Here is a 17,146-nt window from a genome sequence, read left to right as displayed (position 1 = left end):
CTCTATGTAGTTAGTGATGAACTTTAATTTCCCTCTCTTCAAAACAAATTGCAGATGCCAAGCAAGAACGCATTTTCTAAACTGGAACTTTGGTGAAAATATATTCAGAAGCAAATGTCGGAAAGAAATACATTCTGTTATATACTGCTAACGGACAAAATAATTATGTTATGTAATATAAAAAAATACGGAAACAGTTTTTTTTAAATCATTGTTTGCAAGAATAACTACATTGACAGAAATCGTCTTTAGATCCATCCCGACCTAGTTGATCCTATTAGTGGAGGCGGAAGCAGCCGTACATCCCATCCTTCTCGCCACGGCTGATAAAGACGGCGCGCAACAGCTAGCACATGTCGACATTGTAAGCTTTATTACGTCATAGAGAAAAAATACTACTACTTTTAAATCTCAGCCATAAATAAAAGACATAACTAGACTTGTAAACTATTTATGTTGATGCCAAAATGATATATTATATTAAAATGAAACTACTGTGTTATGTAAGATTATAGCTATCATAACAGGAAAATATCCAACATACAATGGAGACACATATTGAGGATATTCTATCCAGCGAAAGCCTATAAGGCTTTGATTGAACTGATGAACTGATAAGAATAGCCTCGAGTGTGAGCGAATTAGTCCCCCCCCCCCTTTTTTTTCCATCCCCCTCCCAATCTGTGCAGCAGATGGCGATGGTCTGATAAACCGTGCGTGTCCTTGCTCCACATGCAGAGTAAGGACTAGTAGACATATTCAAGCTGTCCCCACTGTTCAATGCGTCTTCTCTCGACACAAGGTATGTGCATTATCTGTGTTCTGTTTGAATTGCAGTTATGGCGCACGAATGAGTAGATGTGTACTGTACGTCAACCCTACATACTATTTTCGTTATATATACATTGTATTCGAGATTCGGCGAATGATGCTATTTTGCACGATCGTCAGGAATATCCCCGCTATATCAAGGCGACCTGTAAGCATTCGAGTATAGCACAGGCACACCAGTGACTGATAGCATGAAAAACTATCAACGGCGTCAGGATACGGTGACAACTATCTACTGGGTCACACATTGTTGAATGTCGGTTCTTAAGCATTGGGGATCGGGTACGTATTTTGTAATCTACAACGTGACCGACAATCAGTATTCGCATAATTGATTTTCTTATGTCCGTTGCTGGATGGTTGTATTTGTGATGTGATAGCCGACAGTGTGCTGTGCCTGACTTCGTTGTGTGTATTAGCAGAAACATGGACATGGTCACGGGCGGATCCAGGATATTTTGTCAAAAGGGCGTCTCACCACCCCCATTCTGCCCACCCATCCCTCCGGCGTTCACCCACGTACCTCAAACCACGCCCCAAACACACACCCAACATCAACAACTACCACAACCACACCATCAACCTCCCCACACAGCACCACACCACATCACACAGCACAACCACCATCCTGCCCGCCCATTCCATCCACCATTCACCATCCCACATCACCACTACACAACCAACATCCCCGACTACCATCACTACACAACCAACATCACCAACTACCACCACTACACAACCAACATCACCAACTACCACCACTACACAACCAACATCCCCGACTACCACCACTACACAACCAACATCCCCGACCACCACCACTACACAACCAACATCCCCGACTACCACCACAACACAACCAACATCCCCGACTACCATCACTACACAACCAACATCCCCGACCACCACCACTACACAACCAACATCCCCGACCACCACCACTACACAACCAACATCCCCGACTACCACCACTACACAACCAACATCCCCGACTACCATCACTACACAACCAACATCCCCGACTACCACCACTAGACAACCAACATCCCCGACTACCATCACTACACAACCAACATCCCCGACTACCACGACTAAACAACCAACATCCCCGACCACCACCACTAAACAACCAACATCCCCGACTACCACCACTACACAACCAACATCCCCGACCACCACCACTACACAACCAACATCACCAACTACCACCACTACACAACCAACATCACCAACTACCACCACTACACAACCAACATCCCCGACTACCACGACTAAACAACCAACATCCCCGACCACCACCACTACACAACCAACATCCCCGACTACCATCACTACACAACCAACATCACCAACTACCACCACTACACAACCAACATCCCCGACTACCACGACTAAACAACCAGTATCCCCGACTACCACCACTACACAACCAACATCCCCGACTACCACGACTAAACAACCAACATCCCCAACTACCACCACTAGACAACCAACATCCCCGACTACCATCACTACACAACCAACATCACCAACTACCACCACTACACAACCAACATCCCCGACCACCACCACTACACAACCAACATCCCCGACTACCATCACTACACAATCAACATCACCAACTACCACCACTACACAACCAACATCCCCAACTACGACCACTACACAACCAACATCCCTGACTACCACCGCTACACAACCAACATCCCCGACTACCACCGCTACACAACCAACATCCCCGACTACAACGACTAAACAACCAACATCACCAACTACCACCACTACACAACCAACATCCCCGACTACCACCACTAGACAACCAGCATCCCCAAATACTACCACTACACAACCAGCATCCCCGACTGCCACCACTCCACAACCAACATCCCCGACTACCACCACAACACAACCAACATCCCCGACTACCACCACTACACAACCAGCATCCCCGACTACCACCACTAGACAACCAACATCCCCAACTACCACCACAAGACAACCAACATCCCCAACTACCACCACTACACAACCAACATCCCCGACTACCACCACTTCACAACCAACATCCCCAACTACCACCACTATACAACCAACATCCCCAACTACCCCAACTACCACCACTACACAACCAACATCCCCAACTACCCCCACTACCACCACTACACAACCAACATCCCCGACTACCACCACTTCACAACCAACATCCCCAACTACCACCACTACACAACCAACATCCCCAACTACCCCAACTACCACCACTACACAACCAACATCCCCAACTACCCCCACTACCACCACTACACAACCAACATCCCCAACTACCACCACTACACAACCAACATCCCCAACTACCCCCACTACACAACCAACATCCCTGACTTCCACCACTACACAACCAACATCCCCGACTACCACAAGTAAACAACCAACATCCCCGACTACCACTACTACACAACCAACATCCCCAACTACCACAAATACACAACCAACATCCCCGACTACCACCACTACACAACCAACATCCCCGACTACCACCACTACACAACCAGCATCCCCGACTACCACCACCACACAACCAACATCCCCAAATACCACGACTACACGACTAACATCCCCAACTACCACCACTAGACAACCAACATCCCCGACTACCACCACTACACAACCAACATCCCCGACTACCATCACAACACAACCAACATCCCCGACTACCACCACTACACAACCAACATCCCCAACTACCACCACTACACAACCAGTATCCCCGACTACCACCACTACACAGCCAGCATCCCCGACTACCACCACCACACAACCAACATCCCCGACTACCACCACAACACAACCAACATCCCCGACTACCACCACTACACAACCAGCATCCCCGATTACCACCACTACACAACCAACATCCCCAACTACCACCACAACACAACCAACATCCCCAACTACCACCACTACACAACCAGTATCCCCGACTACCACCACTACACAACCAACATCCCCAACTACCTCCACTACACAACCAACATCCCCAACTACCACCACAACACAACCAACATCCCCAACTACCACCACTACACAACCAGTATCCCCGACTACCACCACTACACAACCAGCATCCCCGACTACCACCACCACACAACCAACATCCCCGACTACCACCACAACACAACCAACATCCCCGACTACCACCACTACACAACCAGCATCCCCGACTACCACCACTACACAACCAACATCCCCAACTACCACCACAACACAACCAACATCCCCGACTACCACCACTACACAACCAGCATCCCCGACTACAACGACTAAACAACCAACATCCCAAACTACCACCACTACACAACCAACATCCCCAACTACCACCACTACACAACCAGTATCCCCGACTACCACCACTAGACAACCAACATCCCCGACTACCACCACTTCACAACCAGCATCCCCGACTACAACGACTAAACAACCAACATCCCCAACTACCACCACTACACAACCAACATCCCCAACTACCACCACTACACAACCAGTATCCCCGACTACCACCACTAGACAACCAAAATCCCCGACTGCCACCACTACACAACCAACATCCCCGACTACCACCACTAGACAACCAATTACCCCAACTACCACCACTACACAACCAACATCCCCCACTACCCCAACTACCACCACTACACAGCCAACATCCCCAACTACCCCCGCTACACAGCCAACATCCCCGACTGCCCCCGCTACACAACCAACATCCCCGACTGCCCCCGCTACACAACCAACATCCCCGACTACCACCACTAGACAACCAACATCCCCGACTACCACCACTATACAACCAACATCCCCAACTACCACCACTACACAACCAACATCCCCAACTACCACCACTACGCAACCAACATCCCCAACTACCACCACTACACAACCAACATCTACTGCTAGCGCTACATGTAGACCTGAGGCGACCTTTAACTTTGACCAGCCAATGAAATGACTAACATGAAGTCGCCATTAGCCAATGGGAAATGGCACTAGTTTCAAACTGGCTACTTTCATTCCAAACTACGCTTTGAAAACTATTTGGACAAAGTTTCGTTTCAAAATTTTAAAACCGAACAAAAGATTGCCGAGGTTGTATCACAGACCTTCCAACGGGCTATCGAAAATCTCTTCCGTTTCCGTATATCACATTTAAGCCAGGTATGATTTTGACGTTTTCAGTCGAACAACCGTAACTGTCGTTCGGAATACCCGGTGTTACATTTTCGAAGCGACGCTCTGATTGGTCGGAAAAAGGTGTTTCTGACGTGACCCTTTGTAACAGACCGAAACACCGCCCTGGCCATTTCGTCCCCGGTGAAGGTTCGACTAAGGTCAGTTTTTTCCCCGGGGAAGATTCAGCCTAGGCCAGGTCTTCCCTTCTCTTGGCTCCAACCTAGGCCAGTTCTAATACACTGTGGTCATACCTCCCCTGGTCTTCAAATCACGTACTGGCATTGGGAGTTTTCGAGGCCTTGTTTCTCCCCTTATATATGTTATTTATTTCTCACATTTTTGGAAGCTTTATATTCATCTTCAAATATTTTAGATATTGTTCCACAATATTGAAAGGTTTCTATTTTAGTCATTATGGAATATGTGGATGTTTACAGTAACTGATGATAGACAGAACTGATGTTAAGCTTCTATGATGCCCATGATATTCATGAAGTTCTTGTTGCGTATTCATCAATCTCATTAAAATCAGATCTTAGTTCTCGCTACCGCCAAACAAAGATCTGAGGACATCCCATTACGGGTCACGTCAGACCGACCTTGCGCGAACTTTGACCGACCAATTGAATGACTAATCAGAAGGCAGCTTTCTCGTGCTTTACGGCACAAATTTCAAATTGGCAACTACGCTTCGAAGCATATTTTGACAAATTCTCGATTACAAATTTGAAACCTGAACAAAAAAACATTCTGGAATGACTAATAGATGGTCTAGATTGTAAGGATTCAGTCGTTAAACCCGTAACTATCGTTCCGAATACCCCATGTTAAAGTTTTCGCGACTGTCACTTTCATGATCTGATTAGCGACGAACTGATTGGTCGGATGAAAGGTCATTCTGACGTGACCCCTAATGGGATGTCTTCAGATCTTTGTTTAGACGTAGCGAGAACTAAGATCTGCTTTAAATGAGATTGTGTATTCATTTATCTATACTAGTCAACAATGGTTTTATTGACTTGAAATATGACGCAACACATGTAGAGGAGGAAGTTACTAAATATACTCTGTATATAATCGTATCGTGACGAAAAAATACTGGCGCTATTTAATCCCTCTGTTTAGGTAATGAAATTTTAATATCCTCAACAAATCAAATGCAAATCACCTGTCTCCTCCTTGTGTCTGGCTACAGTTTTGGCCCATATATGTCAAAATCGATGTATGGAAGATGCAACTGGTGTCATGAAAAGTGTTTCCTTCAAACACATTTCAATTACATTGAATAAACACGTATAATATTGCCAGTATCTGAAGTGTTAGATGCGGTTGTTGTACTGAGAAATACGTATGCTACACTGTTTCATTGATTAAATACTATTAATACTAAAGGCTATTGTTAACTCACAATGTATGTTATATCAAAACTATATAAATATGACTCCTGGCATCTTGATATTAAAATATATAGTTCAGGCCGGGCAGGGGCCCCCAGGCATACATGTATGTGTTACAGTCAACGTATAAACTGACGGAAATTTTCGCTTGGACAATTTACAAAACGTCAAAATATTTCAGTCATTTTGGAATTATTTTTCCATTTATTATATTTTGATATCGAAATGCAAACATATTTCATGGGTGTAGCTGGCTGGCTCATTGATTCTCTGGTAAGACAAAGTCTTGATTGACTATACTATACACCCATGTTTGATGGTGGTTGAAAAGGAAACAAACGAGAAATGGTTACTCGATAGTGTCGACGGGTCTCAGCCGATACTGGACCTTCAGTTCCCAGTGTTTCGGCGACTGTTTTCAGCCCAGTAACGTTTTGATGACGTTTGTGGTATTTTCGTCGAATCCAATTTTCGAGTATATACTTTCTTTTCCCCGGCAGTTTATATGAATGAACCTATCGAGTGATGTCGTATTTTCCCGTGTCGTGTAGCAGGTTTCAGAAATATGATGTGAATAAAATGTATTCGTAACAAAAATTATTAGTGGGATCAATCAGTTAAAGTTGTTACATTAAAGGGTATGTTAAAACGGTTGCAGTGATCATCGTATTTACACATTTTAAATGAAGAGTGAATGAGTGAGTGAGTTGGGTTAAACGCCGCTTTTAACATTATTCCATTTATAGCTTAATGTGGGAGGAAAGCCCGAAGTGATGCAGGTCTTAGACGTTTACCACTTCGGTGAAACCCACGAGCACGGGTATGGTGCTGACAAACCTAGAAGCATAATCGGGGCGAACTGGGATTCGAACCCACAATCATAGGTTTCTGTCGTGCCCAAGGGACGCAACTCTGCACAGCGAATCGCGGCGCCTTAGACGATTGGGCCACCCGTGCCCCCTATTTTGAATAAAGAGTGAATGAGTGAGTGAGTTGGGTTTAACGCCACTTTCAATAGTATTATATAACATAATCACAGTTTTATGTTGGAGGAAATGTGTTATAAATCTTTTGAATTAAACTAAGAACGATAGAGATAGATCCAGACCCTTCGACAACTGTCAGGGGCGGTGGGGTAGCCTAGTGGTTAAAGCCTTCGCTCGTCAAGCCAAAGACCCGGGTTCGATTCCCCACATGGGTACATTGTGTGAAGCCCATTTCTAGTATTTCCCGCCGTGATATTGCTGGAATATTGCTAAAAGCGGCGGAAAACCATACTCACTCACTCACTCGACAACTATCATGATTAACTCGCCAACTTTGATTATTCTCATATCTTCTATCTTTTGAGCAAGACCACTCTTCCCTCTGGGGTATCAACAACACACATCTGAGCATTTTTGTCACAATGAAGTACAGTATATTAACTTCAATTGAAATATGCTAGACACACACGTCGTTAAAAATGCATATCAATCTGGCGACAGTGAACGACAGACTGTGTGATGACTAATGTTCATGGTATGCAGCGTTGAAACAGCTGCTCTTTAAAGAAACCGAAGGTCAGAAAAAGTAGGTTAGTGTGATATCCACGGACAGACAAATAGAAAATAGTTTCTAGAAAATGCTGATTGGACAATAATGCAGACACGCCAAATTTTGATTCAGTAAACTAGACTAAACTAAAAGTTGCGTTCATAGGGAAAACACATCATGGTAGGGAAAACCAAAACATTAAAACTTAGAAATCTTCAATTGTGAACGTTTGCGAGCTGGGCCTTGCTTATATATTAATCATTGTCTCATGTAAGCAAGTCAATGACATTTATATGCCTGGAGTAAATACACTGCCGGGCAAAAGTTAGCATACCCTTGAATATTGGATTTGAAACAAAAAAATACAGAAGTAATCAAAACGTTACTGTTTCATTTTCAATCGAAAATATCTTAAGTTAGCGATATTGTATTTCAGCACTCAGACAATACTTCTACATGTTTTTTGGTGGGTTTTAGTTTTGCTGCAGTTTCTTGTTGCACAAAATTACCCGGCCACAGATTATTGTTATATGTTGCGGGAATGGGTGGTGGTTAAAAAGTCATAAACAAATTTCAAAATTCATAATCTCATTAAAATCAGATCTTAGTTCTCGCTACCGCTAAACAAAGATCTGAGGACATCCCATTAGGTCGTCAGAACGACCTTTCATCCGACCAATCTGTGCGTCGGAATGTGATTTCTAATCATGCAATCTCGAAAACTTCAACATGGGGTATTCCGAACGATAGTTACGGGTTTAACGACTGAATCCTTACAATCTAGACCATCTTTTAGTCATTCCAGAATGTTTTTTGTTCAGGTTTCAAATTTGTAATCGAGAATTTGTCAAAATATGTTTCGAAGCGTAGTCGCCAATTTGAAATTTGTGCCGAAAAGCACGAGAAAACTGCCTTCTGACTGGTCATTCAATTGGTCGGTCAAAGATCGCGTAAGGTAATGGGATGTCCTCAGATCTTTGTTTGGCGGTTGCGAGAACTAAGATCTGATTTTAATGAGATTGAAGAAAGACATTCATGTACAGTCGATCGGGCATCCAATAGTTAACAACGTAATCTCACTACAGGGCCATCACAGTCTACACACAAGGCTAGTTTAGGGCAAGTGTGTAGAAAAAACTGGAACGAAAACGTCCTTATACTGTTCCATTTATGCTGTACGTTGAATAAACTTAAAACGCCCCCGTTAACACATAGTAAAGGAAATCCAGTACTGATAACGCTGATTCTGAATCCTCCTTGAAAAACAGGTTAAAATTTGACTTGAGCAACCCACGCTTTTCGTATTAGAGGCCACTAAAGGGACCGGGTGGTCAGGCTCGCATGTAATCGTATTCCAAATGTGTAGATCGATGCTCATGATGTCAATCACTAGATTTTGTAGTCCATACTCGATTATTTACAGACCGCCGTCACATAGCTGGAACATGTTGAGGACGGGGCGAAGCAAGAAACAAACAAACAAACAAAATAACGCTAAGTATTCGCTGAACGACAAAAACAAAACAAATAGCGTGAGTTATCGGCCTTTGGTATGACAATCGCAAACGTTCTGTCGACATTCTAACACTGTTTCTTTTTTTCCAGGTGGAGGTGACGGAAGTCAAATCAAACAGACGAAGTAGCATCATCATCAAACTATATAAGGATACCACTGAAGACATAGCCATCACTGTCAAATCAAAACTGAATGAACACAAACTCATCCACTAAGAAAAAGTTTTGGTTTCAGAAAAAAAAGTCTCTTTGTTATGACCCCGTCATGGTAACAAGAACATAACAACAATATTAAAAGAAAACAAAAAATCGGAAATAAACGTTAACTCGAGGTGCAAGGTCAAGGTCAGGGGGTTTCATTCCTACTCCCTCATGAACATCATCTTCCCCCCAGAACAGAGTTTGAGTAAAGTGAACATCACGTTGACTACACCCGTACAAGTCGACACTAAAACAATGGACGTCGCTCAGTTACTGCACTACCTTCTGACCGGATCGGTGTTGCTACTTCCGGCAGCGTACCACGCAGCTGAACAGCGGCGATCTGCGCAGGCCTTCCATTGTAATTACTTCCTCATGTCCGTGACCTTCGGTTCCCTTCTCTCCTTCGTCTTCAGTGTTACTGCGATGGTAGTGGTTGTAACTAGTGGCTATGGCGTCAATGTGTGCCCGTGCTACGTGAAATCTGACACACTGGTTCTTGTCTGCATGGTGGCTAGTGTTGCATTGTATAATATGACAAGTGGTTATGCCAAGACATTAACTGTTCCTGAAATCGTTTTCAGCGGTTATTGGCGGGCTGTTGTGTTGTGGGCTTTCTTTGCCATTGGAGTCCAAATGCTTTTACAGAGTCCCCACGAGGCAGGGGTCACCTGTGTTTCCCAGTCTGTGGTCAGTTTGCCGTATGACTCGCATATCTACATGCCGATGTTCTCAGGAAGACAAGACTCCACTACTCTGGTGGTACTCAACGCATTGCTGTATGTTCCGCCGTCACTTGTCATCCTTGGCTGTGGTATCAGACACCCGCGTAGTGACCCACACACTTCAGGTGAGGCTTTGCCCAATTACATTAAGTCTGTTGGTTGACACCTCAGCAACATTACAGCTATACGACGGCGGTCTGTCGATAATCGAATCTGGGCCAGACAAACCAGTGATTGATGTTATCACGCTAAGATCCCTATTTTTAAGTTATATCAAGGCGTGTTATCTCAATGTGTGACGAAAGCCTAAAGTGAAATCGCTAGTCTTTTCGTTTACCGATTTGAGTGACTAAGAACACAAAGCATTGACAACCATGTGGGAAATAGAACCCGGACTTCGTGTCGAACCTAGGTGTCGCTTTCCCACTAGACTACCACTTGACATACTAACTTAATGCACTTAATAAGATCTATCAATTAACCGCTTATAACTCTCGAGTTTTGTGATAGTATGATAATAATATAAACTATTTTACCTTTCTGTTCTAAATTAAATTAATTGAGTTATGTTTTCATATGTTCTTATTGACAAAATATGGCTCGGTTATGGGCGGTTCTTTAACAGTAATTGGAACCCTGTTTGAGATAAGCTAGACAGGAGGGTTTACCCTTCGATCAGTAATATTCCAACTTTATCCTTACTTTATCCTTACTTTATCACATCTGTATCCCAACTTTATCACGACGAATGCCGACTCCGTTGTCTGGATTGAGCCCGGGTTCCGATCGTGTCATATCCAAAGACGTTAAAAGATGGTACGTGTTTTCTTGCTTGGCGCTTGGCATTATGGGGATAAAACACGGAATGGTCGGCTTGGAGTCAGTGTACCGTACCTCAATGGGGTACCCAACTTAAAATGGTATCGGTGAATGTTTATGGTTTAGCGGCGTTCTTTAGTCAAGAGTCGAGGCCTACGTTTAACCACAAGGCTACCCCTGCCGCCCCTGCTATTGATGACTGTGTGGACTCTTAATCAAGACAATAAGATGTTTTTCAATTATCATTATTTTTCCTTCGGTCTACGCCGCTTTTAGCAATATTCCAGCAATATCACGACGGGGGACACCAGAAATGGGCTTCACACATTGTACCCATGTCGGGAATCGAACCCGGGTCTTCGGCGTGACGCGTGACGAGCGAACGCTTTAACCACAAGGCTACCCGACCGCCCCGAAATGGGGTTTAACGTAGCGTTCAAGATTGTTGAGCTTATATAGCGACGTGCGTGCACGCGTGTGTGGCTGCTTATACTAGTCCGGACTAATGCCGATTTTACCAAGCAAGCCCACTGAGAGACCATTCCGCGGTTTACCATGAATACCCCACTCACAGTATAATGACTCCGAACCGAAGAGTTCTTATTTTAGCTAAGAGCCAGGCAGGGTAACAACAAATACCATCTTTTAACGTCGTTTGGTATGACGCGGCCGGGCATTCAACCCTGAACCTTCCCCGTCCGGGATTGGAGGCGCCTAATCTATGTTCAGTGATCCACATTCGTTATTAAACTTAATTCTGCTCTCTATTTCAGAGGCGCTGCTCAGCGGACAGAACGCATGTGCACTCTGCCAAAGCACTTTGAGAATACTTCACAATCCGACTTGGAGATATTTCTTTGTTTTCATACTTTGTATACTCAGACCGATCTGGTTGCTAAACAACTGGTTCCGTCACCATGACTACACGGATGTGGCACCGGCGGTACTTATCATGTTGTTGTTCTATCCAATCAACCTCGTACATGCCATCAACTATTTCAATGTTCGCAACTATAGTTGGGCGACTTCGGCCCAAATATACCATGTTTAACTACCAATAAATTACCACAGAATATCTCGCGCTCGTCAGCTTGGAACGTTTTCAGTTATCTAACTTTACGCGCGTGTTATTAACTGCCGAAATGTTGGAACGAGCCTATTCTATATTGACACTGGTATTTCTCTTTACGAACCTTCTGGATCGCCATAATACAACATTAGGTCTACTCTATATATAGATGATGACCTGTTTGATTTACTGAACTGGAAATACACGTCGATAACTGCTGAATTGTTGAATTGTTCGGCAGGTGTTACTTAGAAGTTGACGGATGACAAAGAAGAAACAATTTATGGATAACAACTTCTTTAACTACTGTAAATGCGACGTTTCGGTAGAGATCCTTTTCCGTTGTCAAGCAAGACTGAATGATGAACATGGTTCTGAATATACTTCGATATTGCTTTTCACAGAGACGTATCGATGGAACTCCTGAATCGCCACGACACAATCTGAGATTTCAGAGACACGTGGACTCATGGTCATTGGCTGTGAAATAATGTGTAGTGCTAATATACGAATTGATCTGTTCATACCGAAGATTTCCGACAGTTCAACTTTACACTAACACGTGGCTATTTTACCATCGGAATCTCTTACCTAGACGAAAGGGCCACGCATGTGAAGTGATCCCACGTTCGATTCCATGCACTACGCATCATATTGTCCCATTCGGAGTAATATTGATGCCCTCGTAATAAATTTGTCAACCATGTGATTTTAATGAAAATTCACTATCACTCGTCCATCACGCCAAGTTTAATGACCAGGAATCTGATAACATCCTGACTGAACTGTTGATTGTTATAATGTGTGTCAGCTTAATGCGGGGTCGAAAGCGAGCAAGTTCATAGACCCCAACAACTTTGGTGAAACCCATGAGTAAACTTGTGTACATGTGACAAATCAATTTTCACAATCGGGGTGGATCGTGGATCATCTCTTAATGGTTCAACTTTGCACAGCGAGTTAGGACACTGAACAGTAAACAGAGAGACCACGCTGCGGGAACACCTCATACCCGGAAGGGAAGGCTGAGTTCTATGTGCTGCATCGGCACAAAGTGTGAGGCCCATTCTTGGTGTGCCCCCACCGTGCGGTGTAAACATGTACTGACTCTCCCGCCCATTTGGGCCGTTTAAGAGTGCGTTTTCAGTTTCAAAATGAAACGTGTGGTTCTGTTATTAGCAGTTGAGATCTATATGCATTGAAATGGCATGCATCCCTAACCAACTGTGCTATTTGTTAATGAAGGGATTTGCTTGGTCCACATAGTTATTAAATTATCACACTAAAATGTCGATTGACTGAGCGGCGAGGGTAGCCGACTGCAGCAGTCGATGTTAATGCGGGTTTGGTATAGAAATGGCTTGGGGTGTCTGTTTGAGGGATAACAGTCATAAAACGGTTGTTATACTTTAACAGGTGTTTGTTATTAATTTATGTTTAGAAAATATGTCCAGCCAACAACTCCTAGTTATCTGATGGTGTGACTGAATATTGTCTGAACGGAAGTCGACAAACTCAACATTCGCACATGAGTGAGTGAGTATGGTTTTACGCCGCTTTTAGCAATATTCCAGCAATATTACGGCGTGGGACACCAGAAATGCATTCGCACATGAAGTAATCATGATGTGTACATTGATGACATACTGTAGCTATCTGACAATATATCAATATTTCACCATATCAAACAGCATTTTATCCAGGAACTATGTTCAGTCTAACTAAATGATGTAATGATGTTTAGAGAATACAATTTTCAACATACATTAATATTGTCATCACGAACATATATAAATTTACGCTTTAATATCTTTTTGTATCTTTATCGTATTTGATAAAGTGTAACCCCGTTAAACCGGACTGCAGTGTTCTCAGTGAAGTCCGGGCTTACCAATATTAGGTACTGGGTGGTGTTCTTGTATACACGTTGACGTTCAATCTGGAATAACGGGGTCTGAACAAACGGGGTATAGGTATGTTGTACGTTGCGACACACCATATATTTCTAGTTATTACTTCTTGTTCTATTGTGATATCAGTTTACAGTGGCGTCAGGGACATGTTGTTTTAGAAACGGAAGCCCTGTAATAACAATCCAGCTAAATCTTGTATTTGGGGAAAACATCGTCATCAATTGAGACCTTGCAAATTGTTCAACTTTATGCATTTGTTGATCGATGTGATGTAATTTCCGAACCAAAAACTATTACAATTAGGAAATATTTAAATGAACGCGAATCTACAAAATAAATACACTACGCTAACACGCGCACACACACAGAGGTAGATGTTTATTACTCTGGTAAAATCTACGGGCACCTTGCCCCAAGGATCTATGAGATTCGAACTAACGATCAACCGATTCTGGAACTGATAATTCTATATTGAACATAGTAAAAGATAGGCTTTCTGATTTCTGAAATTTGAAATCCTTCTTTTAAGCATATTGACTAATATATACGTTTGTTATCACTATAACTAGTCTCTGTAACAATTTCAAAATAATATAGATTTAATAATACAAACTAAAGTTAAATGTGTATATGTTGTAATATCCCCAAGAATTAAGAATTGTATTAACAATGTTAGTAATAATCCCCATAAAATATACTCCGTAACCCTCTCTATGTTTGATATAAAATATCTATCGAACTTTTATTTCTAATAATATGAAGGTATAATAATTACAGTATTAATCATAAAGTTATATAACTAATCCTAAACTGAAGTAGTCCACTACACTTTACATTCAATGGAGATGCCTATGAACATATTTACTTTTTACAATTTTTATCAATATTGTGCAACCGGTTCAGGGAACAGTGAGGTACACCGTATACATCACAATAATAGTATTTTATAGTATTCCCAAAATAGGTGAGGTGAAATGGGGTTTAACGTCGCGTCCATGATTATTGCACTTATATAGCGACGTGCATGCACGCGTGTGTGTGTGTGGCTGCTTGTACTAAAGTACTCATGGAAATGAAAAAAAACCTGTTTTGCTGGATTTAATAATCGACATGAAGCATTACGTAGATGTAAATAAGAAATAACAAAACAACTGGAAATGTACTAGTCTGGATTTGCTAGTTTTATCTCAGTGCTCAATACAAAATGTACTTTACAGGAGGTAATTTGTAGGCACGTTCAACATTCAAACATAAAACTAAGTCCAAATTGACATAGCAGAAACAGGCTATAGGCATTATGCAAATTAGCCTTGGAAAAAAGTTATCTAAACAACAATAAAAATAACAGCTATGTTTATGTACATAATAATAATGACATGTAAGTTGTTGTTTGAGAAGGGAATATGTTACTTTTACGTTCTGATATTTTAACGATGATTCACTATCTCACAATGCCACTCACAAGTCGCTAACCACTGACAAATCACATGCACGTGGGTTTCAAGCGCCTGTTTTCACCTGTCGTCAAGGTGTCATCGACATTCACCTTGATCTACTAACACCTGGTTATGCTCAGTTTCACAATATTCTGTTTTGTTCATATTTTTACACACTTTTACGAGTAAAAAGACATAAAAACCTTTGATACGCTGTATTTGTGCCAAGGCCCAATTAGTACTAATTGAGTTGTTTGAATATTTATATATTTTGTATATTAACTGCATTTATTTAAAATCTGAGATCGAAAAAACAGGTTTTTTTCATTTCCGTGAGTACTTTAGTCCGGACTGATGATGATTTATAGTGCTAGCCCACTGAGATACCATGCCGCAGTTTAACATGAATACCCCACTCAGACACAGTATACTGATTCCGAGCCGACGAAGGCCTTGTTAAGCTCCTTAATGCGAGAGCCAGACAGAGTAACAACAAGTACCATCTTTTAACGTCTTTTGGTATGACGCGATCGGGGATCGAACCCCGGATCTTCCGCTCTCCGGGCGGACGCTCTACCACTAGACCACGGAGGCGGTCATCCCCAAAACAAATTGCATTTAACTGATATATTTAGATGACATAAAACGGAATTATTTTTTCTGTTTTAAAATGTTTAAAGCAACAGCAGGGCTACTCACTCTCAACATGCTTAGCACAATACAGCTGGACAGAGGAACCTTCCCTTCGCTCACCAGTTAACATTAACCATATGGCTTATTGTCTTGGCAGTTTGGGCAGTTTTCGGACGGTTGGAGAACTGCAGGGAATTAAGTTGATTGTACAAACAGGTAAGGCAGATCATTTTACAACTGCAAAACCTCATTTCAAAAAGTACACGGGCAAAATGGCAGATACAACAGACAGTTGAACACAGCATACACGCATACATCCACACACTACACTCATGCACACATACCACCAACCATGACACACACCGGCATCGTCCACACCATGAACATGAACAAAATCTTCCCAATCATCCATCCATCCATCTATGCTCACTCACTCACTCTCTAACAAGATTCCATCGCTTATATCGCTTGCGTTTGCTTCTAACAAAATGGGGGTGCTCAGTCAAGACGATCTGATCGATAATCCAGATCTATATTGTATAAATCGGGTCTTATCCCGCGAAGTGCATGAAATCACTTGAGCAACTTTATTAAAAAATATGAAAAGATTTGCAAAATATCTGTCGACGCTTAGTTGACGGTACACGTGCTTTGCAAATCCTGCAGTCGACGGACAAAACCCGCTGAAACACATGTTGTTTATGAACCGGATGTCTAGTTCGTAACGCGATTTTGATTGGACTATGCATAGACTCGTTAATCCAGTCAAACGGTAACTCCATAATTCCAGCCTAGTTCGGCAAGGTTGGAAACTGGACTTTTGTAGTCAGTTAGCTCCCTTGCCTCG

At 42.7% G+C, this 17,146-nt stretch overlaps 2 protein-coding genes across 2 annotated transcripts in view; both read left to right on the top strand.

The window, feature by feature from the left end:
* The window catches only part of LOC139451849 (mucin-2-like), a 14,453-nt gene extending 9,619 nt beyond the window's left edge, over positions 1–4,834 (top strand). Inside the window, exons 2-5 of the mRNA XM_071233149.1 lie at positions 1,867–2,653; positions 2,797–3,248; positions 3,591–4,129; positions 4,371–4,834. Coding sequence (XP_071089250.1) covers positions 1,867–2,653; positions 2,797–3,248; positions 3,591–4,129; positions 4,371–4,834 — 2,242 coding nt within the window. The remainder of the gene's footprint in view (positions 1–1,866; positions 2,654–2,796; positions 3,249–3,590; positions 4,130–4,370) is intronic.
* Positions 4,835–9,875: 5,041 nt separating this feature from the next.
* LOC139452124 (uncharacterized) lies at positions 9,876–12,299 on the top strand. Its single transcript, XM_071233449.1, has 2 exons — positions 9,876–10,554; positions 12,022–12,299. The coding sequence occupies exons 1-2, from the start codon at positions 9,876–9,878 to the stop codon at positions 12,297–12,299; spliced, it is 957 nt and encodes a 318-aa protein (XP_071089550.1).
* Positions 12,300–17,146: the final 4,847 nt, after the last annotated feature.

Source organism: Haliotis cracherodii, unplaced genomic scaffold (genome assembly GCF_022045235.1).
Source record: "Haliotis cracherodii isolate W230 unplaced genomic scaffold, xgHalCrac1.p SCAF_9, whole genome shotgun sequence".
Taxonomy (NCBI): Eukaryota; Metazoa; Mollusca; class Gastropoda; order Lepetellida; family Haliotidae; genus Haliotis; species Haliotis cracherodii.
This window is presented reverse-complemented; position numbering and strand designations above follow the sequence as displayed.

Bases quoted from the DNA above. Each gene is read 5' to 3' on its own strand.
- LOC139452124 (XM_071233449.1), top strand. From the start codon at position 9,876: ATGAACATCATCTTCCCCCCAGAACAGAGTTTGAGTAAAGTGAACATC. The intron at 10,555-12,021 runs GTGAGGCTTTGC...TCTCTATTTCAG, and splicing joins TAGTGACCCACACACTTCAG to AGGCGCTGCTCAGCGGACAG.